Source organism: Sinocyclocheilus anshuiensis, unplaced genomic scaffold (assembly GCF_001515605.1).
Source record: "Sinocyclocheilus anshuiensis isolate Anshui unplaced genomic scaffold, SAMN03320099.WGS_v1.1 scaffold615, whole genome shotgun sequence".
Lineage (NCBI taxonomy): Eukaryota > Metazoa > Chordata > Actinopteri > Cypriniformes > Cyprinidae > Sinocyclocheilus > Sinocyclocheilus anshuiensis.
The window spans coordinates 2,270,754-2,297,277 of NW_015552647.1; the positions used below are offsets into that span (position 1 = coordinate 2,270,754).

General features: G+C 37.0%; 1 protein-coding gene and 1 pseudogene across 2 annotated transcripts; both read right to left on the reverse strand.

The window, feature by feature from the left end:
- Positions 1–1,527: 1,527 nt before the first annotated feature.
- On the reverse strand, positions 1,528–11,439 carry igfn1.4 (immunoglobulin like and fibronectin type III domain containing 1, tandem duplicate 4). 2 transcript variants are annotated; one of them, XM_016458628.1, is made up of 23 exons: positions 11,370–11,439; positions 9,073–9,135; positions 8,405–8,527; positions 7,988–8,127; positions 7,768–7,867; positions 7,562–7,600; positions 7,409–7,460; positions 7,112–7,301; positions 6,766–6,879; positions 6,513–6,681; positions 6,154–6,426; positions 5,584–6,039; positions 5,329–5,453; positions 5,094–5,235; positions 4,691–4,984; positions 4,306–4,605; positions 4,040–4,219; positions 3,751–3,879; positions 3,596–3,675; positions 3,329–3,521; positions 2,763–3,056; positions 2,346–2,666; positions 1,528–1,630 (listed from the first exon to the last, which is right to left on the reverse strand). In XM_016458628.1, exons 2-23 carry the CDS (start codon positions 9,107–9,109, stop codon positions 1,626–1,628), a joined length of 3,756 nt encoding a protein of 1,251 aa, XP_016314114.1. In that variant the 5' UTR covers positions 9,110–9,135; positions 11,370–11,439; the 3' UTR covers positions 1,528–1,625. The 2 variants fall into 2 exon arrangements, with proteins under 2 accessions (XP_016314114.1, XP_016314113.1); XM_016458627.1 differs by having other exon boundaries at positions 9,073–9,154.
- Positions 11,440–12,955: 1,516 nt separating this feature from the next.
- Positions 12,956–26,524, reverse strand: part of LOC107666971 (immunoglobulin-like and fibronectin type III domain-containing protein 1) — a 14,676-nt pseudogene continuing 1,107 nt past the window's right edge.

The window sequence follows — 26,524 nt, forward strand, 5'->3', positions numbered from 1 at the left end:
AATAAAGTTTTAGCACATCCAGTTCCATTGTCAAAAAGTCAATGGGTTTTTGGTCAAATGGCAGAAATAAGGTCAAGCTCCAATTTTTTTAAAAAGTTTGATTCTACAATGTAGGAAATATTAATAATACCCTCTTGTAATTCTTTTAAAAGCTTTTACTTGAAAAATGTTTATATGTTTATATTGCGTTTATAGCTTACATTTAGCATTTTATTTGTGGCTGTTGTATTTAGGCTTCAGAATTCATAAAAGTGTGTTCATTTGTGTAGATTATAATGATGAAACGTATAAGAATCATACACTAGAGCTTATAAGCTCTATATTTTCTTCAATAATGAAAAAGCCAATGGATTTTAATTTTTTTCAGGGAACGGGTGATGTTAACTTCCGGGTTGGTCAACAAAAATACGTCAACGCTCCATCATAGATAGGATACAGTATAAACGCTAAAATCTTTAAAAGAAGCAAAGTTTCCCCCATAATTTTCCTCCGGTTTTTATAGACCTTAGCGGCAAATGCGCATGTGAGATACTTGAGATACAACTGCTGGTGTGGATTGGAAGGTCAGAAACGCGGTAAATCCAAGAGAACGCTCCGTACGAGCACGGTGGATATTGGTATCCAGTAGGGAGTACAAGAAGTGTATAAGCTTTTATAGGAGTGATAACGAGGCAGTGTTGATTTCAGGTGACCGTTTATCACAATTCACAATTCTTGCTGTTGTAACGAGACTGTGGCAAAGATAATACTATCGCTCAGTCACAACACAGTGTTATCTGAAATCTGTTCTGAAAGAAGAAGAAAAAAAGTCCTTGAAGCAGTCAGCTATAAATCCGAGTCAGCCCATTGGTGTGGTAGTATGTAAATGTAAGTCAGTATATAGGCTAAACATTAGCCTGTTGTAGGCCTATTTGTTATTGTTCATTTAATGTAACTTTGAATTGTTTTTGAAAAATCTTGGAGTACTTAAATTAATAGGTTATATTTTCAATTTGGTAAAATTCCCATTTTATGTTATGCACTACATACTTGCTTTTTGATAGTGGTTTCAGTTTCAGGGATGCCTGACATTGGAGTTGATTTTGTGGGGAACCATGCGGAGACTGGAACTGTTCAGGTTGCAATCTGAAACAGTATTATCCATGTTCTCACACTATCACAGACATGGATGTCATGTCACTGTACTGCTGAGGGCTGCATATCTTTTGTTGGAATATTCTAAACTGTAATTTCAATGAGAAGGGGAATGTGTGTGAGAATAAATGTCTGTAAAACTTTTTCAACCATGTCCAAGAAGAATGTCCAGTAGAGTCCACTAGTTCATACTGTACCTGGATCATTGGGGATGACATTTAAAGTCTCAAAGAACAACATGCTAGAAAGTATGCTTGTCAGAAAATGTTTATTTGCATATTGTGAAGTCATATACACTAATACTTTCCAAATTATTATTTTTTTAGTAGTAGGCTACACATCCCTTGGTATAATAGTAAATTATGTGTGTTCTCAGTTGCAACCATAGCTATGTTAATTTATATGCATGCACCGTCCTAGCTTAAAATGCATGCAGGAAATTAATTGTGGCAGAAGCAGAGCAAAAACTAGCACGTCCAGTGGAGTACAGATCAATCTGAAATACACAGAAAAAAGGAGAAAGAATAAAATGAATGACCAACTATTTTATACAAAAATTATATTTAAGAGCTTTTTGTTATTGTGGTAAACCTTCGTTTTTTGGAAAAGTGGAATAGAAAAATGTGTTGGTAAAAGTAATTTGATTTTGATTTACATATGTAATGCACTGGCCAGGGCTTTTCATCTACTTTTTCAGAAAGCCAAATTATCCAAATGACAGTTTTTTTTTTGGAGTAATTGTCAGATCTTAGCTCTTTCATTTTCATGACTGAAACATACTTTATGCAGGTCTCATTCTAGGTACTCAGGCTTAATTTTGTGTGTTATTGAATTTCAAAATAAGTCATGTTGCAATTGATAATGCAATGCAAGTACACACAGTATGAGCTTTGTCAAAAGGCCCTAGTTTTTTTTTTTTTTAATTGCTGACTGCTGAGGGCTTCTGAATTCACCATAGAGATTTGCACAGTAAGTGCTCTAATGTATCAAGCGGTGCAGCTAATTTGTCTAAATCAATCTGTGACCGCATAAAAATGATTGACGGTCCATATTTGCCCTGCAGGTCACTTTTTGACGAGCTCTGGCATAGCTGTTGCCCATTTGCATTACGTAACCATGTTGAAAATTATTAGCAACGTGACCATCATGTAAATCAGGTGACTGTGGTAAACACTTCTCAAGCATCGAAATGAACACTGCAGCTGTCATACCTTTTACTTTTAATGTAGAAGAACATTCTGCCTTGCCAAATGGGTTGACTGACACCACTTTGTACTCGCCACTATCTTCAGGTCGAACTCTGAGGATGTACATAGAGCAGACACCAGATGTGTTTGTGATGTAGTAGTTGTTGTCGGAGTTGATGCAAATCCCGTTATGGTACCATGCAATGTATGGGCTGGGACAGCCGCGGACAGCGCAGGTCATGTAGCACTGGTATCCTTTTGGTGGAGTGTGGCGTTTCAGTGGAACCAGGATGGATGGTGGCCTTTCCAAAGTGACCACGGCTGACACAGTTGAGGGCATTGGAACTAGTTGGTGGGAAGGAAATAAAAAAAAAGACCTAAGTACTTAGCATTGCACTAGCATTTTAGTTAAGCTAAACTGGTAGTGGGCCTGCTACCCACCTTTATTGTTGTTTATGCCCCATGTTGGTGATTCTGAAGGATCAGAGAGTCCCATATCATTTCTTGCATAGACTCTGAAGTGATATTCTTGACCTGGTTGAATGTTGGTAGTGTAGGTAGTACAGAGAAGGTGGTCGGCTATTCTGCGCCAAATGCGTGTGTTGGAGTTATATTCTGCCACCATGTAGTGCAGTCGGTCGTCTTTGTTGTGGTCTGGAGAAGGACTCCATGTGATAATGACTTTGCCATAAACCACCTGTTCTAGCGCCACTGGGCCTGGGGGCTTGGGTTCATCTGTAGCCACATAAAGTAGGATTATTTTATAGGAATAGAATATCTATGCAATAGTTTCTTTCACTTATGAGTAACTCTCTGTTTCTTTGACATGTTCTTTTCTGGTTTGTTGTCTCTGAAGGTGTGGTCTCACCTAGGCTTAAAGCATGAAACATGACTTTGAACAATTAATATTTGCAGTGAATATTTGCAACAGATTGTATGCAGCACAGCACTAAACTTGTTTACATTATGTGATCACAGCTATATCATTTACATCAAATATAGCTTACCTGTTACTCTGACCTCTATGTCAAAGCTGGCTTGCCCACTTGAGTTTTTAGCCACAATGGTGTAGACTCCTGAATCTGAGTACTTTGAGGAGGGTATGACAAGCGTGCAAGTGCCATCAGCATGAATGATCTTGTTCCAGGGAGATACAGGTTCCCCATTCTTAAGCCAGGTAATGTCTGGCGGTGGAGAGGCCTGTGTGCCGAATATCAATTTATTTCTCTTTGAAGAAGGTAAATAAGTGTGGATATGTAGATGTGGATCTTTACCTCATAATTAATTTTGATTCTGATAGAATTTCCTGATCTCACAACCATAAAGTCTTCAGGATCTTTGAAATGGGGCTTCACTGAAAATGATTGTTCGAAATCAGTAAAGATGTTTGAACTTAATTTGATTTCTTAATCATGTGACTGTGACTTACTGTTGGGGTTTTTAGCGCAGACCATCATAGAAGGAGCACTGGGTTCTCCAGGCCCAGACATATTAATGGCTGTTACTCTGAACTCATACTCTGACCCCACTGACACATCCTTCACTGCATACTTCAGATCTGTAAGAGGTAGAGACCACTTATATGTATTTTGAGGTTAGGTGCTTGCTAATGGTTATTTATTGATTTGTCATAGCAGTTGTTTTTCAGACTCAACATTTAGTAGAGCTGGAAGTCAGTGCCTTTCATTCAGTGTGGAGCTTTGATATAAAAAAAATACCTTGGATAGGGTCCTTAACTGGGTTCAGAGTCACCCACTGGTTTGTATCTTTTTTGCGTTTCTCTAGCTGGTAGCCCAAGATTTTATTCCCTCCATCTTTCTCTGGTGGGGTCCATGTTAGGTTTATACAGTTTTTGAATGCACTGACCACCTTCGGCGTGCCTGGTGGACCAGGGAACACTGCCAACACATAGGTGATATAAATATTAGATGACTTCAGTACTTCTCATATGACAAATTTAGCAGTAAAGACTTAAGAAGTTTACTTAAAGAGCCAGCCATGATTTTTTCAGTCTCCATCGCTTCACTGATGCCCTCAAGATTCTCAGCGTAGATGCGATAGATGTACCTCTTGCCAAGAGACACGTTTCTGTCTCTGAAGGTTAGATGGTTAGCTGAAATATCGCCAACCCTTTTCCAGGTATTCTGCCCAACCTGTTGACGCTCAATTATGTAGTTGGTTACTTCTGAGCCACCGTCATCCTTCGGAGGATTCCATTTCAGTTCAAGGACCGAGGATGTGCTTTCATTCACTTCTAGTGGGCCTTGTGGTGGACCTGGCTTGTCTGTCAGGGGGAGCAGATGTGTGTTACTTAAAATATAGTAGTCTGTTTGTTTTGGTAACAGTTTAATTGCAGATATTGTACTCACCTAATACTATAAGGCTTGACAAAGCTTCAATAGAACCAAAAGGATTTTTTAGCTGGATTTTGATTTGACCAGTATCCGATCGCAGGCAGTCTTTTATTTGAAGACGACTGTGGTTTGATTCCTTCACCACTTTCACTGAACCACCATCAAGAAGCTCCAAGCCATTTTTAAACCATTTAATCTCCAGTGAAGCTTGTGGAGGAAATGACATCTTAAAAGATGCACTCTGGCCTGCTTTCACTATCACAGGGTTGGAGAACTTTTGCAAAGCATCAGGATCGAATTCTGGAAGATCTGGGAAAAATAGAAGCCATATACAGCAGAAAAGATTATTGTAATTGCCAAACTGACAGTAATTTCCTCATGCTAGCCAAATGTAAAAATGAAAATTTAATATGATTACCTCCAACTCTCACCATGGCCTCTGTCTTGCAGCCATTTACCTCAAAATGATATAGACCTCCATCAGAATCCTTGCAATTCTGGATAATGAGCTTATGTGTACAACCATCCTTAGAGATTACCACTCCATCTTTGGAAGTCAGCTGATGAAAAAAGATTTATATCAATATCAAACTCTGTATTTGTCAGTGAAAAGTGACCAGTCAGTGACATATTGCTACGATACACAAACATACCTTATTTCCATCTTTATACCACACACCATCCATTTTGTCAGTATTTAGTTTACACACCAGCTCTGCAGGTTTGCCACGGAGAGCATTTTTGTCTGTTAAACCGCTTGCAAAGTGCACTTTATCATCTGGAACGAATACATGTGAATGAATTATAATAACTTGTCTAAGACTAAGTGGTAAGTTTTTCATGGAAATTAAGTAATAAGCAATGTAAAATGTTGACAGAGTTTTTGTACAATTTTGTCATTAACATACCCGTACCATCGCCACCAGATCCAGCCACAGCTGACTGGCCTCCCAGTCCATCTGCTCCTAAACCCATCCCAGAATCCTTTGCACTCTTCCCACTTCCATCTTTACCATCTCCTCCTTGTCTGTATTTCCCTCTCGCATCTCCTCCAAGTCTATTCCCTCCACTTCCGTCAAGTCCTCCAAGGCCACCTTGTCCATACTTCCCTGTTGCATCTCCTCCACATCCTTCTCTTCCATCTCCGCCAAGTCCTCCATGGCCATCCACTCCATCACCACGACCATCCGCTGCACCACCATGGCCATCAGCTCCATCACCTCTCCCATCTGTACCCTTGCCTCTCCTGGCTGCTTCGTCTTTTTCTCTTTGCAGTCTGGCCTGTTCATCTGCCAGAAGTCTTGCAAAAACATCTGCTCCGTCACTTTCACCACCTCGACCTTTTCCCTTGATGTTAGGGTCCTCTGATGTGGCATAGAGCATAACAAACAATAATAGATTATTGGCCTGTTTGATATACATGGCAGTGTAAAATTATGCTGAAATATGATGTTTCTTTGTTCTTCTTGAAGATTTACCATCAACAGCAAGGGTGGCCCTGGATGATTTAATCCCAGCAATAGCAGTGTACACGCCCTTGTCCTCTTTTTTGCAATTCTTTACTACCAATCTGTGGGTGAGCTTGTCTTCAGAGACTGTGATATTGTACTTGTCTCCATGCTCAACAGAGATGTCATTGGCACACCAAGTGATTTGAGGTACAGGGCCAGAAAAAATGCCCTCAAACATGGCATCCTGCCCCTCAACCACTTTAGCATCTTTTAGCATACCATCAAATTCCACATCAGGAACTGTAGGGAAATGATTAATAAAATGGATGTAGAGATGTACTTTAAAGTATTTTATTTGAAATGCTAAAAATGAAATTATTTCTTACTTGCTAAGGTCGTTGAAATAATGTTGACATCTTCAACATCCACTTGGTATAGTCCGCCATCATTTAAGCCAAGATTGTTTATGCTAAACATGTATTTGTCACCAGTCTTCTTCATATTGTGTTTGGAGGAATCATCAGTGCCATCGCCATAATCAAGCATTTCACCATTCTGGAAAGAGTGTTTTAAATATGCTTTTTTTTTGTCCTAGATGACATTGTTTTTTTTTACTGTGTAAAAGCCATTTGAACTTACTTTGTAGAGATTAATTTTACTGTTTGCGTCCTTAAGCTTCATATCAAACTCAAACTCAGCTCTGCCACTTGTCTTCACTTCAATCTGCTTCATGTTGCCAACATTTTCAACCACCTATAAGACATAAAAAAATGGGAGTTAAGAAGTAAATTTAAGACTTTACTAAATATCCTTTTAAAAAACACTAGAAATTATTAGAGAAATTGTCTGTTGCAATTGCAGAAGGCTGTCTCAAGGCAGAGTCTCAACTCAAAATGATTGGAAATTGACTTCCAAATCTAGTGAGACTAGAGACTAAATCTTCCAAATCTAGTGAGCATCAGATGATTAAATTGCTGACAAATACCTTTGCTTGTTCATCCTCTTTCTCCTTTTTCTTCAGGTTGAGCTGTTTTAGCATCCACCGATAGTCAGTGACTCCAAATTCATGGCAGATGTGCTCATAATCAGATTTTTTGGCACTTAGCATCACTTCCCAGAATTTTGGATCAATCTCTCCCTCTTTCTTGGGTTTTTCTTTTCTCTTCTTGGCAATTCTAGACAGAAGGTTTTTCATTTTGATGAAAGAAAAAAGTAACTTTGATTTATAAGAGACATTTCTTAAACACTTGATTCCCTGACAATTGAGAAGTTAAACAATTACGTGGTTTTTCTAAGCATTTTCCTGAAGTCCTCAGGATCGTTGGTTTGGTCATCTTATCAAACAAAACAGAAAACATCATACATTATCAGTACGGCATGCAAATAAAATGCCCCTCTTTACACTTATTTTATATTTCAGGATTAACATATCCACCTTTTTTTGATGCATCTTTTGACTTTTTCTTGAATCCAACTAAAAGACAGAGAAAGGAACTACCATAAGAAAATTGCATAAATGTGAGCATGCATTCAGATTATACAACAGATCTAATTGCCTAGTTCTGCTCATTGAATGCACAGATTTGATTATGGTAATATTCTTGAATATTGTGCTTTTTCAAATAAAAATATATTGCCTACCTGCAAATACACTCAATGCAGCTGTGCACATGGCTTTTCCAAATAGATTTGTTGCGAAACATTTGTACGTATCTGCTTGATCTACTTGCACATTTACTATCTGTTTGAATGCAACAAATTAAACAATAATTTGACTGTAGGTGGTTCCATCATCATAATATGCTGTACTGTATGATAATGTTGTAATTTCAGATCCAAATGTTTGGCATTGGTATGTTACCTCTAGAACATGTTCTCTAGTCCTTTCATCATATCTTGGCTTATATTCTTCTGGATCAGAAGTGTCACCCTTGTTGCGAGCCCATGTTACAGTTGGTACTGGATCTCCGTTCACCACCGCTTTGAAAATGGCCACTCTCCCTGCAGTTACAGAAAGGCAATCCATTCATCATCTCTGAGGTTTATGCTTATGAAGGATCTACTACCCCGAAGGTACTACTTTTTCATTATAGCTAAATGACTGCTGAACTAACACATAAATGTTTAATAAAATCCACAGAATAGTCTATTAGACAATATATCAATAATTAGTGTGAATTTATTAACAACTGAAAAGAACAAGTCTTTTAAATACTGCCAAAAATATATTTGGACTTTTCTTAACAATATCAAAACATTATTATTATTATTATTATACCTTCTTGAACTGTCAAGGCAATTGGTTTTCTGGTGAAATCAGGTGTAGTTTTTCCATGTGGCAGTTCCTTGACGTACTGGGTGATCATAACACCAGGCACTCTAGATCTCTTCTTGATCTCCACTTTAAAGATACATGCTTTAATCATTAAATTGCATAAATCATTACATTATGTGCTTTATTAAACACTGAATGTTTTGTTTTTGTAAATAAGAAACACGCATATGCCATATATGTTATTCAAAATAGAGCTGACATGCAATCTTCATTGCCTTCACTTGATATTTATTCATATAACCACATGAGGGTAATGTTTCCTTGGAAATTTGGAACAAAAAATAAAATAAAATAGGGAAGTATCAAAATAAAGCATAAGCTACCACTTTGAACCTACCATAAATGTTTTAGGCTTGGTGGTGCATTTATTATGTGTGTGTGTGTGTGTGTGTGTGTCTCAACTAAAATTCAGAGTGTTCTCTTGATGATTGGCTTTTAAAATTGCAGGTTGATAACTCAGCAGCTGTTGAGATTTTGTAGTACTAGAAGCCTTCAAACACAATATGCCTAGGCCTTATTTTTTATTTGGGACATACATTTGTATTTTTATTTAAGTAATTAAATCATGTAAACCATTGCAAATATAATGTTTTGATTCAAATATATCTTACCCTGACCAACAGGAATCTCTTCTGCTGGTAGTGGCATCTTCAGAATGCGTTTTAATCTTGTTCCTATAGTCAATAAATTAGGCTGTATATGGAAAAAAGTTATATATATATATATATATTCTGTTATATATAATCATCACAACCATGCTGCTGTAAGTTTGTCTTTTATTTTGTAAAACAACAAGGTTTAAAAATACACTCAATGTGATACAAAGTCTCTATATAACTTGCATATGATCCCATCCACTTGTGGGAAAGTGCACACAGTACACACACTAACTATAAGTAAGTGATTTGAGAGTAAAGCCAATTATGAGAGTCATATCATTATGAGATTAAAATTGTAATATTATGAGAATAAAGTTGTTAGGAAAGTAACATCAAAGTGATGTGGTCGAGAACAGCAAAGTGGAGCATGAATGTTTGTTTCTTCTGAATAAATTAAATTCTTTGCAACTACTGAAGTGTTCAGATAGTAATAATTACTGTGCTGATGCACCACAAGACTTCTTTGTTTGGTAAATCCTGTAATTCAATTGCATCCTTTTTGCATAGATTTTTTTTTTTTTGCTGTTGCTGCAGTGGCCTATTCATTTTGTGATCACAACGCATCTTGTAATATTGTGATTGATTTTCTCTCTCTAAATATTTCTAGTTTATTCATACAACATTGTGCCTTAAATCTCCTAAATATATGATTTTATTGTCACAACTTTGTTCTCAAAATCGTGCTTTATTTTTATTTTTGAGGTACTAAAAAAAATCTGTCTGTAATATAGGTCTTGTTATTGTCTATTATTCATAAAACTGTTGATTTGAGCTTCCATAATTTCCATCATTTAGTAATAAAACCTACTGCATTTCTCAAATAATCATGATGTTCGTTTTAATGATAGATTAAGTAATGAAACTGCCAAGTCCTAAACCCCACCTTTTTTATTTAAAGGTGTTCCTCTTTCTTTCCCCTAATGGCCCTAAAGAAGATATATCAGGCTGTGACCTTCAAAAAGTTAACCTATAAAGATATATTAAGAATTTGATTTGATACATATCACATGCTGCGTAATACTAGACTGGCGGTAAAAAAACTTATTGGCATTCCCAGATTCACAGGATCCTCAGCAATGCTTTTACAAGGCCAAAGGGGAAAGAAAGCCATTTTTTTTTTTAGTGGCTGAAGCAATGGCTCTCCACTATAAGGCTGGGATGATGATGTTCTGAGGTCCTAACCTTAACCTTTCGTTCATATTGCTCATCTTTCCTGAACATTTGTCAATCGATCTGGCATCAAGCTGTATAGTCTATCCAAAAGCCTACTCTTTTCACTTTATTTGTCTGTCTGTCTCATTTTGTACATCTCCTGTGTACAAAACAAAGTAGAAAAACAAAGCCAAATGAAATGCATCAAAACAAGAAAAATGCACTCAAGAAGCCAATTTGTTTAAGATTGTGAGTCTAGATTTTTTCCTTTAATTATGTTTGTTTTACTTGGACCATTGGCAAATTGCAAAATGACAGCCTCAGTTGCCATTTTCTTTCTATTTATGTAAATGAAAGTGAATGGTGACCAAGGCCGTTGGTCACTATTGCTCTGCCTAACATTATCTCTGTCTTTTATGGAAGAAAGTAAGTCATAGAGGTTTGGAATGGCATGAGGGTGAGCAAATGAATTCTTGATTTCAGGATTGTTATTTTTGGTTGAACTATGCAGTATTGTTAGACATGTTTAAAACAAGAAAAACATTATTAAGATGCATTTTCTGAAAACAAGTTGTATTATCTTTGCTTCTTAAGTAAATGTGTTTTGCTTCACCAGATCTCACAAGATTTATAAGAGGTTTGGATGTTTTGTTGGAAAATAAGACGAAAGTAGCTATTGATTTATTACAAATATTTTGAACGAAGTTTGAATTGAATAACACATCCTCTGGTAAACATAACAAACAAAGTTAAGTCAAGAGATAGCATGGATGGGAATGATTCTCATAGCAGAGATTAATAATGTATGCCAGTAGATGACCACTTACATATTCGTCTGTCCTAACTCTTAAGAGGAAAAACCACTGCTAGTGTGGTGTAGCATATCACTCTCAGTGGTTTTACATGTGCAGCTGTCTTCTCATTGTGATAATAAAATCATGTGCTCAAGACCATTATTTATGGCCAAATTTGTTTCCATTATTTATTCTTAGTTCAAGGACTAATGAAATTCATAACTATGGGTGAGCTGTGAATAGGAATGGTAAATTGTTCCTGATGGTTCCTTGTGCCGCATGTCAAAGAAAATAAAAACTCACCTTTAAAATCTCGCTGCTCCTTCAGCTTCTGCTTGTTCAGTTAAGAACATTGGTGGACCGAATGGAAACCTTCCATGCAGTTGAATCAATCAGCTGACACTTTAAAGCTTTTATTTGAAAAGCTGGGCTGGGGTGGATGTCCAGCCCATGAATCAGATATTCATATTCATGTATCATTTTCTGATCCTGACAGAATGTAAAGTGAATTTTTATTATTTTGTGTGATGTCAGGCATTGCAAAAAAGTTGTTTATCATGTTATTTTGATGTTCATCTTTGAAATTGAAGCTGATCTCAAAGTCTGGCTGAAGAAAGTGTCTAAAAACAAGACATTGTTTATTACTGTCATTGTTTAACCAAACTGATTATGAACTCCATCCCAGTAGTTCACTTATTTGCAGAAATGTTATGATTACAATCAAAAAACCGAGTGAGTTTAGCATTAAAGTCATACATGTGTCCTAAATGTAGACACTTGCCCTATACAGGCCTTGCCATTTACAGTAGGATGACGATCTCTTGTAACATGACCGAACATATTGCATTTTTATTGGATATTTAAAGTGTATCTTAAATGGTTCTTAAAATTAAAGCATTAGTTGCTTGTAAGAGTTATTTGAGCGCAATTATTACAGGTGATTTTTGACCATTGAATTTTGATTGTCTAAATATAAAGCTTTTACAGATATAATATTCAGGGGCTCATATTGTTATTAATGTGGGCCTTGTAAAAATATATATATATTCATTTGGCAGCATATTTCCCTCACAGCCCTGAGGGAAGGTTTCATTTTACGTTGACAGGGGTTTACCAAGCTTGACGTGCCCAGACAGCTTGTCTCAAAGTCTGGGGCCAGGCAAATTGCAAGGACCTGTGCTTGAGTTAGCCTGGAGACATCTCTGGACTTCAGGAAATTGAGTAAACACAAACGTCATCCTACGACCTGAAACACCTCCTGAAGCCACAAGGTAAGCAGCAAAATGAGTGCGTTTATTCTTCAGTAAAGTCGTCGATAACTTGCATCACTTTTGTACAAAATCTGTTGTATTTGGCCCAGGGCAGGTGATCTTTGCATTGGTGTAGTAACATACTTGAACCTTTTATGATATCCAAAATGCCTTGTGTTGCATATCTAAAATCTTTTGTTGAATAAGGGGAAAATGTAGTGTAACAACCTCTGCTAAGTTTATCTTATTTTGATGTTTTTATTTTTTTTTTGAAAATGACCATCCAGAGAAGTGAGCAGAAAACTGTTTATTTTATTTTTTTCAATAAACACAGTTCACATGCATGTCTTATAGCTATAACAGCACTAATATGCAGTTAATAATTCTGATTTTATCTAATAAAATATCACGAACAGTGATACACCAATATATCTCTTGGCATTTGCAGTGCATATTATTCCTAAACAGCTCTACATAAAATAATTCACTATAGGTTAGGTTTGCAGTACACAAGCTAGCTGGTTGTCAGCATGCTGAATTTCAATATGTAAAAATATCGAAAAGAGAATAAAGTTGGAATATGTCATTTTTTATGGTATTTCATGGTAGCAGTAACATATTCAAATGTGGAAATAATCATTACATACCTCTCACTTTTAGTTTGGTGGAACATTCTGCTTTGCCAAATGAGTTGACTGCCACCACTTTGTACTCGCCACTGTGTTCTGGCCCAACTCGGATGATGTACATAGAGCAGACTCCATATGCATTTGTGATGTAGTAGCTGTTGTTGGAGTTGATGCAGACGTTGTTGAGGTACCACGCAACATGTGGAGTGGGGAAGCCACGGACAGCACAGGTCATGTACAGCTGAAAGCCCCGTGGTGGACTGTGGAATTTCAGTGGAACCAAGATGGAAGGTGGCCTCTCAAGAGTTATCATAACTGGTGACCTTGTGACTAGTGGCACTAGAAATGAGAAAAAGGAATAGTTCAACCTAAAATGTAATTTCTGTCATTGTTTTCTAATTCTCATGTCGTCCCAAACCTATAAGAGTATTAAAAACGGAGAATTGTACTGCTTGCTCTTAATGTACTGCTATGATCAGATCACTGAATCAGTGTGTTGAACGTTAGTCCAGATCAATCGGACTCATGAATGAATCATTCAGAGTAGTTTTGAAAATCGGTTCACCCAAGTCATTGTAAAGATCTAATTCAAAATAATGATTTGTTAATGAATCAGACATCGCTATTTCTTTCATGAACTATTATGCATCAACAAAAATGTGTGAAACTCATGATTTTGTTATGTTGGTCTGTTTTTCACACTAAGTTATTGTATGGCGTCAGAAGACCTGTAATATCACACATTGTCTTGAACTACTTGTGTGGTGATTTTATAGCCTTCATTAATCTTGAAAGCCTCACAGTACACATTCACAACTGCATAAAATGAGCAACCATTAAAAAATCTTGACAATTTCTTCTTGTGTTTTTCGCGGAAGAAAAAGTCATTCAGGTTTGGAATTACGTGATGAAATAATGACAATTTTAATTTTATGGATGCACTGTTCCTTTCATGCAACAAATTATTATGATATACTGTACAAGGAAATTGAGTAATATAACAATTAAATGAGTGAGCACTTGTTTTTACTCTCCAGCAACCTACCTCTCAGCTCGTTGACACCCCATGTTGGTGATTTAGAGGGATCAGAAAGTCCCATATCATTTTTTGCATAGACTCTGAAGTGGTATTCACGACCAGGGTGGACAGAGGTAGTGTAAGTGTTGCAAAACAGACGGTCGGCAATTGTGCGCCAAACACGTGTGTTGGAATCACGTTCTGCCACCATGTAGTGCAGTCGATCATCCTTCTCCTGGTCTGGAGATGGAGCCATGTGATAATGACTTTACCATAAACAACCTGTTCTAGCACCACTGGGCCTGGAGGCTTTGGTTGATCTGTAGCCAGAAGAAAAATAAAGAAAGTTTTGAAGCTGTAGGGGTTGGCGCATGTGGCAATGAAAGTAATAAATTGGCACGTGAAGGATTCAATTAAAATTGTGTACCCCAAAGGACCTTACAGCCAGTAGTGGTGCATATTGGGCACATGTTTTATCTAGCCATTTAAACAGCCTTACAAAAAGTAGACTAATTAAAAATATTTGGTTATATATGAATTTATAGGGGCACTGAGAGTTGCTTGTTGACACAAGGGCACTGTACCCGCTTAGAGCTGCTCCTGCATGCAGCAAGCCCTAATTATTAGTGTGATAAACTGGACAGTGTAGTCACATTCACAGTGGTGATGCACTTTGATCTGCTTTTTGCTCTCTGCATAATTTATAGAGGCTACTTAAGGCAAGGTTTTGAAATATTGCACATACAGGATATGCAAAGAGGTTGTTGATATGGCAGTGATTTCAGATGCTGTAAGTGATCTTACATTCTCAAACTACTTATATATTTGTATTAGTGGTGAGGCTACATAAGGGCCAGGGTGGCACCAGCTCACTCAGATTGACGGCTGGTTCACCCAAACGAATGACAAAATTGGGTCCCACTTTATATTAAGTGGCCTTAACTACTATGTACTTACATCAAAAAATAAGTACAAAGTACTTATTGTGTTCATACTGTATTGCAAAACAATTTCGCTGTTATTGAGGTGGGAAACGGGTAAGATTAGGAACAGGTTTGGTGGTATGGGTAGGTTTAAGGGTGGGTTAAGGTGTAAGGGATGGGTCAACAGTGTAATTATAAATGTAATTACAGAAAATAATTACAGATGTAATTACATGCAGATATTTTTCAAATATAAGTACAATGTAAAAACATGTATGTACACAATAAGTGCATTGTACCAAATTATTAATTTAAATGTAAGTACATAGTAGTTAAGGCCACTTAATATAAAGTGGGACCCAAAATTGTTTTTTGTAGGAAAGAAGAAAAATCCTGCATACATGACAATAATACATTAACATAAGAACTACTTGGTAACTAGCAATCAATCCAGTCCAAGCGCACTCCCACTGTAAAATGTCACTGATTGCACTACCCACCATACCTGAGATCCAGTTTCTATTTGTTGAACTTCCCAATGTTTTCAAATGATGTTGGAAAATACTGCATCATGATCACCGAGACAGTCAGATCCTGGATGTCCTATATCTTTAGCAAAGCAGCATGTCAAGCCACTCTATGAGGATTACCCTAAAATCTACATGTAGTGTTATTTTGTGTTTGGGCTTGTTTGAATAGAGAACACCTGCTCTAAATAATTGCAAGTGGTTTGCTAACGTTTGGTGAAGCTACAAACCAAAACACGACCCAAAATCCAATTGTGTATATTGTTTTAATGTACTTTTTGTACTTCCGGTATTGTTTGGTCTCTAACTGAAACAATTATATTTGTTGTAATCTGCAGGTTGGGACCTTTTTTTTTTTTTAACAATATAGGGGACATGATCTTTTATGTATAATGCTCAACAGATAGCATTTTCAAGTTTTTTTAAATTTTTTATTTAGGCATATATTTTGTACCTTTTTCTCTTTCAGCCAAAAACTGATAATGTCATTGTAGTTGTTGAAATTTGCATCCCCATTTATGCCCTATGTATTGTAAAATTATGCACTTTAGTTTGAGAGTAGTTGTACTACCATATTTCATCAAGGTCCACTCACTTCAAAATGTTTGGCCTCTCCACTGATTTGTATATATCTGAATATCTTGCAGCAATGTTCAGATATATTGTAAAATGCATCCTTTCTTTCTTTCTTTCTTTCAGATAATTGACTTACGTGCCACTCTGACCTCTATGTCAAAGCTGGACTGTCCACTAGAGTTCTTTGCCATGATGGTGTAAACACTTGAGTCTGAATAGTGTGACGAGGGGATGACGAGTGTGGACGAGCCCTCAACATTGATGATGTTGACCCAGGGGGACACAGGTTCATCCTTTTTCAGCCATGTGATGTCAGGTTGTGGTGAGCCCTTGACATGAACAGTTTGAAAGGAAATGATAGAATAAAAATCATGACTGATTAAAAATATTGAGCTGAATTGACCCTTTGCTTCAGTAAGCCCGCCCCACCCCTTAGTTATCGTTGCTTGCTTAAGGCTGGAATGTACTATATGATTTTTGCCCAGATTTTTGCTCTGATTTACAGTTTGAACAAGTCAATGCTAGTTCCTGAAAATGAGCCAGTTTTATCTGCTGTTAAATTATGTGGTAGCATGACTAAATACAGCAGAAACGGCGAGCACTTACCAAGTTATTAACATTAATTTACATTGGGGCAAATGTACATGTTCTTACTAATGTTAGACATGTTCATTTGGGAATGAGGCCTGACACACAGTTTAATCCACAGCATGCACAATAAATCAAAGTACCTCATAATCGACTTTGATTCTGATAGAATTTCCTGCTCTTACAACCATGAAGCCTACAGGATCTTTGAAGCGGGGCCTGACTGAAAATGAATGGATGGAAAGTAGAAAGAAATACAAAATGTTCAATTCAGTTCAAAGTTGTACATTTATATTCTCTTTTAAAGCCCCGTTCACACCAAGAACGATAACTATAAAGATAACTATAAAGGTAACGATATTAGCGTCCACACCAGCGAACGATATCGTCTATTTATTCTAAGCGCACGTGCGTCTGCCACTTTAAATTATCGAGCTCGTTATAGCAGGATGGATTCTGATTGGCTGTCAATGTTTGTATCGTTCATCAGCTGGAGAAAAACGTTCTGGAAGTGATTCCTACGATATCGTTTCTCTGTGCCTCTATCGTTATAGTTGTGGTGTGGACTCTGCTATTCTTTAATATTGAGAACGATTTTTAGAACTATATCTTTATCGTTATTGTGCTTGGTGTGAACGGGCCTAACGAAACTATTATGAACAGAACTTACTGTTGGGGTTTTTAGCGCAGACCATCGCAGAGGGAGAGCTGGGTTCTCCAGGCCCAGACATATTAATGGCTGACAATCTGAACTCATACTCTGACCCCTCTGACACATCCTTCACGGCATACTTCAGAGCTGTGTGAAGCAGATTATTTTAATTGTCATAGTAGCACGTCAAGTAAAGCCAGTGACTTGATAACAAACATGACTGGAGATTAATAATTAGTCCACTGTTATCTGCTGGTGGAGCCATGACATATTGGGCTGTTGTGCTCATTAAGAAACGGGTTTGAATCTTGCCTTTATCATGTTAAGATTATTTTTAGAGGAAATTGTCAGCTTTAATAAAAATGGTACGAGTACGTATCAAAGGAAATCAAAGAAGGTAATTTAATTATAGGTGAAATTGTGTTAATTCCATTAGGAGACGGGATGATTTGATAGCAGTGTATTCCTGGAATAAATGAAGAGTCTGTGTACTTCATTTGTGAGGTAAGATCATCAGAACAGAAAACAATTGTGCTTGAATTAAAGGAAATGTTTCTAGTTAATGAGACATTGTTGGTTTATGAGAGACAGCGGTTTGGTTTCTGGGGTGATCAAGCAGCTGGGAAAATATGATGGAAATGGAGAGGCGGTAAGCTCTTGAAAATTACTGGAAGTTTCTGTGAGAATTCATAAGAGGTGCCTCAGGTACAATGCTAGACCATTTAAAGCCTTACCAGGGGCTATTATAGGATTTCAGTGTTAGGGGGTCTGAACCTCTTACCTGGTCATGAGTTGTTTTGGTTCAGAGAAATATGTCTTGCTTTGAGAGTTGCAGGTTTGAGTCTTGCTCCATTGACTTTGTTTTTTTAAATGCACCCAATAAATTAAAAGAATATATCTATAACCGTAACACATTTGGTCGATATCACTCGGGGGGCAAGAGTTTGGATGAGAGATAGAGCGTACGTCTGAGAGCCTTGAGCAGGGGTGTCTGTGCCTATTTCTCACTGACTAGAGGGAATGATAATACTTAATGTAACTTAATGTAATTTTTTTTTTTAAATGTCTGGTATGGAGGATTCAGAGTGAAATAACCTCAGATAGCTTACTGTAGCCACTGTTTTCAGAAAATGTGAAGAGAAATGGCATAATTACAGTTTTTATGGAATATTTCATGTTAACAGTTAAAGTAATGATGACAAGATGCAGCTTGATGCGCTCAACTTTCTTTCGGCTAAAACTGTTACAAAATACTACATATTTATGACCCAGAAGAATATGTAAAGCATTAGAATATTCCAACCTCAGGATTCAGAACACAGTAAAAGTTTCTGTCAAGTGAAAGTTTTCTGCATCTCGGAAAACATCTAAATGAACTAGTTTTATTTAAATCATAAATATTGTTTTATATATTGTTTATAATATATGGCAGGATCAGCCTGACCACATTAGATTTCACCAACGGACTTAAAGTAACAACGCAGTTTGACATTTTACAGTGTAGATGTACATGTTTATTTTGTATTTTTATTTATTTTTTTTTTATTTTACAAATGCTACAGAACTTATGTGAAGATCAAAGACTTTTTAGTCAAAAGTAATATGTTATGGTCATATAAGATATTTTAGACGCTCTCATCCATGGCATTTACTTCTCCTTATAACTACCCTTGTAGTAATGAATAATCTGAAGTTTTATCTGAATTAGTCGTCATTTAATCATAAAACTATTGTTTCCTAATTACATAGATTAAAAGTACAGAAAAATAATTTCCATGTACATTGTTCCTTGCATATGTCTTCAAATGAATGTCCTCTCTCTGGGATTCAAACCCTATAATTCTTGTTTAATTGTAACCTAAAGATACACCGTAATTACAATCAAGGTTTTCCAGTTCACTTGCTCTACATTCATTGGGTTTATTAGCTGGAAAGTTCATGTCATTGATGTCACTTTAGCTATGTCCACTCTTGATTTTTACTTGAACAGCTATATAAAGCTGAATGGTAGGGTTTGAGAAGTGTTGAGTAGCTTATTAAAGCATGTAACTCTTGTCTAACTCTAGATGTACCAGAAACCCTTTGGTTTTGAAAGTGAAGAAAAAAACAACAACAACCCAGACTCACTGGAAAAATTTACCTGAGGGGACATTTATGTAAAATTATATTACCTTGCTTCTTGCATGTTTTGCGACACCTTCAAAGTGAAATGTCCAGCAAGTGAGTTACCGAGCAAGTTTACTATGTCAGAAAATCCATACATATGAATCTGGTTATGTGCGTCAAAATGTAGCAGTTTACAAATCATGCACTAAAGTGTTTTGAGATCATAACATAGTATTGTGCAATGAACTGTCATTTAAAATCGGCCCCTGTGTGATCCTTCATGTGAAAAGTATTAGTTGCTTATTCAATCTGGAAACGGCAGTGAATTGTATTCAATGTACATTTTTGGAGGTTTACAGACATGTAGGCGTTTTTTTGGAAATGTTGCGAAAACGGGTACCTGAAATAGGTTCCTTAGATGGGTTCAGAGTCACCCACTGGTTTGTATCTTTCTTGCGTTTCTCTAGCTGGTAGCCCAGTATTTTGGTTCCTCCATCTTTCTCTGGTGGAGTCCATGTTAGGTTGATGCAGTTTTTGAAAGTGCTGACCACCTTAGGAGGGGCGGGTTGACCAGGGTAAACTGCAACATAGAAAGTTTTGATGCCGTACTTAAGTGGAAAAATGTTTTCCAGTCAGAGCATTTGGTTAAGATTTTCTTTCTTTATTTATAACATGCATAATTTATGTTCATGAATCATAAGCACTCATGCAGTGTCTCACTCAGAGTTCCAGCCATGATGCCTTCTATCTCCAGAGGATCACTGATACCCTCAGAGTTCTCAGCATAGATTCGGTATATGTACTTCTTGCCATGGGACACGTTTCTGTCTCGAAAGGACAGGCGGTCGGCTGAACTATCCCACACCTTCTTCCACATACTCTTCCCCACCTGCTGACGCTCGACTAGGAAGTTGGTCACTTCAGAGCCACCGGTATCACTTGGTGCCTTCCATTTTAGTTCAATGACAGAAAATGAGCTGTCAATCACTTCTACTGGGCCTTGTGGTGGACCTGGCTTGTCTGCAGGGGTACAAAGTTGTTTGAAATACTTAATGTGTCAGTTTAATGTTAATGTATGAGTCTGCATGTAAAAGGCAGAAGGTTTATAAATATTTATTTCAGAATACATTCAATATATTACACAGTGGAGTAGAAACATACCGACCACAATAAGCCTAGAGAAGGCCTCTGCAGTACCAAAAGTGTTTTTAAGCTGGATCTTAATTTCCCCAGAGTCAGATTGCAGGCAGTCTTTTATCTGAAGACGGCTCTGGTTTAGTTCCTTTACTATTTTTATGCTGCCACCATCAAAAAGCTCAGTGCCGTCCTTAAACCAGCTGATCTCTGTCGGGTCTTGAGGAGGTAATGGCATTTTAAAGGAAGCAGTCTGACCAACTTTAACTATCACTTTTTTGGAGAACTTGTGTAGGTCATCAGGGTCGAATTCAGGAAGATCTGTAATATTTAAAAATGTTTTCATCACCGATTCAAACATGAGTCTGTTTTCTCTATGTAATATACAAATATTTATTTGTATGTTATAGTAATATACTGTATCATTGTAAAATGAAAAAGAAATAGCAAAACCTCCAGCTGTTGTCATGGCATCAGTCTCACACTCCATCACTTCAGCCTGATTCTGTCTTGAGTCTGAATCTTTGCTGCTTTGTCTTGCTAACTTTTGTGTACCTCCATCTTTAGATATGCTTGCTTTATCTTTAGAAGACAACTAGCAAAAGTGATAGATGCAATATAAAGAGCAATTACCAAAGACTTTTTAGAGCAATTAATAAATCAATAGAGTGTATAGTATCAATAGAATCAATAGAGACTGTAGTATCATTAATTCACCTTCTTCCCATCCTTACTGGATTTGCTGGCTTTTAAGTTACTGGCAAGGTCTGCTGATTTCATACCTATAATATGCAGAGAAATGTTAATGTATAATATAATTATTGAAATAACAATAATAATAATAATTATTATTATTGTTATTATAAATGTCTTTTGCACAGCTCGTGTTAGCTTCACAAACAAATAATACAAACAAACAAACACAAATGCAGCTGGAATACATTAGAAAACTATGGAAGCTGGATTCCACCTTAGAGTTAGTGAGTAAGTTAGTCAATAACTAAATAAATAAAATGTTATTGTGATTTCTTGTTGATTGCAGCTTTATTTCTTTCAATTGTGAATTTATATCTCACAATTTGACTATGTCACATTTCACAAATATTCACAGTGTTGTTCTTGAATTGCAACTATATATTGCATATAACTATATACAGTGCATTTTATATAACTATTAATTTATCTCACCATTACCTTTTTTATGTGTCAGAAAGGAATTTCTATACAAGAAACATCACATAAAAAAAAAAAAAGAATGACAAATAATATTGTTTCAAGACCATTGAGACCACTGAGAAATTAAAAGAACCTTGTAGCGAATAAGACCGTTATATGAGGATATGAGAATATGAGGATGATGTGGGAAGATTGTTTGGTGTGGGTGACAACTGTTGCATTGCAATCTGTCAGGGATTTTTAAGCTAGAAGACCAATTAAGAGAGAATTGAAATAGTGGAGGAAAGAGGTTACGAAGGCATGGACTAGAGATTCAGTGTCTTGGGCTTAGAAGTGGGAGGTGAAATGCAATATTGTGGAGGTGGAAGAACGCAGGTTTAGCAAGGAAGTTAATGTGGGCTTGAAATATTAAAAGATTGTTTACTAGTATCAACAGTAGTTATAGTGTTCATTAGTATTAACACCACACGTTTTACTATCAGGTTGAAGCTCATTGCAAAAATCCATAGTTCCTTGCATTATGCCTTTTGATTAAATTTTTAGGGACTAAGAATGTGATGCATTTTCAAAAGAAAGGGTTCAAATACTAAAATGATATATAAAATACTGAAATAATAATGAACAATGAAAAATATGCAAGTTTAAAGCTTGCTAGTTAATCACAGTTGGCTAGATCAATTATATTTGAGTTATAAATCACTTGCCTAAACTGCCTAAATTACATCCCTTTGCCAGTAAGGACCATTAATCTTGTCAACGGTTCCCCTCAGTCTGATCATGGGCTGTGCCATTCATACAGTGCCACACTGTGGCTAAATGTGAATATGGCACTGAAATAATGTTAGCGCTACACTTAACTCATATTAATTGGAGTCAATGTACTGATGAGGAAATTAATGGCTGTTGTATTTGAGCAGTTATTATTTCTCATGTAGTGTTAAGTACACCATCAAATCGGTTGAGTCTCCAGACAGCAGGGCTTCATCCGAACCTGTAGTCACACCTCCACTTTTTGACATTTTCTCACCTGAAAATCCTGACAGTCATTAAAAAAATGATCATTTGTATGCACGTATAGATATTACTTCTGGCTTTGGACTCTTATGTCACACTTGAAAATTTATGGATGTCACTGCACGATTAGAAATATCAATGCAACTGTGGTGTCTTTATGTGGCAGAAGATGAAATTTTCCTTATTTAATGAACTTGTGTGGTTCTCCTACCTTTCCCTGTGTCTTTTCCTCTAGTGTCTGTTACACTCCTCGCCGGCCCAGTGTCTCCAGAGCCGTCTCTCCTGACCTCTTTTTCTGCTCTAGAACAATCTCCAGGAGAAGATGCAGAACCGCCACTGTCCACCGCACCTGCAGCCTCTTCCTCAGCACTGGCTGTTTTGACAGCCGCAATTCTCTCATCTCTTTCCTTCTGTAGCATGACCTGCTGTTCTGCAGCGATCTTTGCCAGGTCAACGCCTGCCCCTCCAGCTTGGGTTGTATTTCGGGGTTTCTTTTTGCCCTTAGTATCTAGATAGTTATCGGCTGGTTCATTGCAAATGGCAAACAGGACACGATCAAACCAAACCAAAACAAACCAAAACAAAACAAAACAAAATATGAAATAAGCACAATATACAAGTCTTATTAGATAAATTGCTGTAATGTGAACTTAAATAATTCAATTTTAAAAATTAAACTTAAATCTTTAAATCATTTCACGGGCCCCAAATATCATCATCCTTGTACAAGTGACCCCATCCTAAAATTCAAAATGCAGCAATATATTGTTATATATAAAGACCCAATGTATACTGTGAAAAAAGTATTATAAATATTTGTAAAATATGTTTTGGAAAATATTTACATTGTTACTGTAATTATTTTTCTACACACAATAGCGCTGTACTGCTTGAGGTTTGTTTATTTTAATTGATTTTTTATTTATTTTAATCTAATTTATTTATTTAAATATTTTTACAAATATATAAATATATTTTTATATATAAAAATATAGACTCCTTATTGCAAGGAACTGTGGTCCCCCGACCTGGACCACAGTTTGAAAACCCCTGTTTTAAGTGCAGATATTGATTATATAATTATGAGATTATATAAGTTATTTTACAAATCACAAATAATGATATTTGATATAATAACAATGAGTATACTAACACCCAATTCAACTAAATTGAAACTTATTAAAAAAACAGTGGAAAAAAGCTGTATATAACAAAATATTTATATTTCTAAAAAGCAAAATTAAACGACATGCTTTTGATAACACTGATGATGACTCATATGAATCAACCGATTGGCTAAAATGAATCAGACTTCCCCATTCTAATCAATAAAGAGGGCATTCTTTGATAGTTTGTGTGGTTTTTGCCTTGGTTCAATTGGTTGTAATGCTGCACAATATGTACCTTGTTTATTTTTGGAAAAATAGCTTGTTACTGGACAACAATCTTGAAAACCTCTGATCTGCTGTAACTCTACTGAAAAATGCAGTTAGGTTAGCAGCACTGGTGCATTTACTGTAACTTGTTCCTCCCCAACACTAATCTTAGTCATTTGTTATAGTCAAATTCGAAGATATTTTGAAAATGTTAAGATCATACTGTACCTTCCACTATCAGCCAAGCGTTACTGGACTTGATTCCGGCCACAGCCGCATAGATGCCTTTATCCACCTGCATACAGTCCTTCACCAGCAGCCTGTGGATCAGTTTGTCTTCAGACACCGTGATGTCATATTTGTCTCCCTGTTCTAATCGATTGTTCTTTCCAACCCACATGATTTTAGATAAGGGTTTAGAGAGGACGCACTCAAAAATGGCATCCTCCCTCTCCATGGCTTTCACGTCCTTTAACTTGACCAGAAAGTCCACCATTGGAACTGCGAGAAAGTGCTCTTGGTTACTTACAGTAGTCATCTGTTAATCGGGTAACACTTTAGTATAGGGCCCAATTCTCACTATTAACTAGTTGCTTATTAGCATACCTATTATTAACATGTTGGCTGTTTATTAGTACTTATAAAGCACATATTCTGCATGACCATATTTTAAATTCCTAATTCTACCCAATACCTAAACTTAACAACTACCTTACTAACTATTAATAAGCAGCAAATTAGGAGTTTATTGAGGCAAAAGCTATAGTTAACGGTTTCTTAATAGTGAGAATTGGACCTTAAAATAAAGTGTGACCTTATACTGCATCATAAGCTAGGTAAGGTTGACTTTAACTTACGTTTAAATTCAGTGGAGAACACACTGACGTCTTCTACATCTAACTGGTAAAGGCCAGCATCATCTGGGACAAGGTCCCTAATTGTGAAGATGTATTTCTTGCCTACTTGATTCAGGCTGTGTTTCATTTCCATCTCGAGATCTTGAGAATATGGAATTATCTCACCATCCTGAGGGACACACCAAAAGCTCACAGGCCAGAAGCTTGCACTGAAACCTGAGCTCCGATGTGTTATAATAACCAGTCAATTTACCTTGTAGATGAAAATTCTGCTGCTGGCATCCAGAAGGTTAAGATCAAGTTCAAAAGAAGCTGATCCATCAGGATTCACATCGATGTGTTTGAGGTTAGAAATGCTCTTGACGAACTGTGAGTAAAATATCATTACAATATCATTTCACATTGAAAATGTATCTAAAAAACAAACCAAACAAAGAAACAAATCAAAACCGTACCTCTGCTTGTTCTTGTTCTCTCTCTCTTTTCATCTCATTCAGTTTCTTCAACATCCAGCGGAAGTCAGTCACCCCATATTCAGCACAGATGCGCTCATAATCTTTCTTATCGGCGCTCAGCAAAATCTCCCAGAACTTTGGGTCAATTTCTCCATCTTTCCTTGCTTCGGTTTTAGGACGAACCTTACTGCAGGGTTGAGAGGCAATTCACAGTTGATTAAAGGAAAAGGTATGGCTATAGGATATGGGATATATTTTGGGAAAGGGTTGAAAAGGATATCAAAGTTTTAAACCTAATTTCTTACAATATTTTTTTCTACCACTGAACTTTATTAAAGCTTTGGGGGACCACGTCTCCCTATCTCCTCAAAACAGTTCATATCTTAGAATAAAAACAAAGATGCAGTACTGTTAATGCATTAGTCACAGAGATTGCCTAAAATAACTGTCTATATTTACAGCATAAGATTTACAGCACCTTTTCCTTTTCAGGACAGCCTTGAGCTCATTTGGATCAGTTGCAGCTGAAAAATGCATGAGTGAAAAATCAAACCACTGATTTATAAAGCTGCAGACAGCACATACGGTACCACACTTGTTAATACTCACTGGACTTCTGGTTTGCTTTGTTCTTCTTGAATCCCACTAAATAGAAAATGCCACATTGCAAATGATCGGGGTCATGAATTGTTGTGTTAGGAATGGAAACGTCTCAATTTTCATACCTTCAATGACGTTCAGCATAACGTCTCGGTTACGTATGTAACCCTCGTTCCCTGAAGGAGGGAACGGAGACGTCACGTCGGTTGACCGACGAAATTGGGATCTCGCTTAGAGGGACCAATCCACTTCGAGTGTAAACTAAACGAGCCAATGCACATTGGCATGTGATTATTGCATCCAGCTGCTGCTGATCACAGCGTGAGTATAAGTAGGCAGCAGATGCAACGCATATTCAGGTTTTCGCTGAGGAGCCGAGCCGGTGACCCGGCCGCTCAGCGGGTTCACCACCTGATCCCTGAAGGGAGTAGCGGGAACCTTGGGCACGTAGCCGGGCCGGGGCCTCAGGGTCACCTGGGAATCCGCCGGCCCGAACTCTAGGCACGAATAGTTGACCGAAAATGCGTGCAGGTCCCCTACCCTCTTGATGGAGGCCAATGCTAGCAGGAGCAAAGTC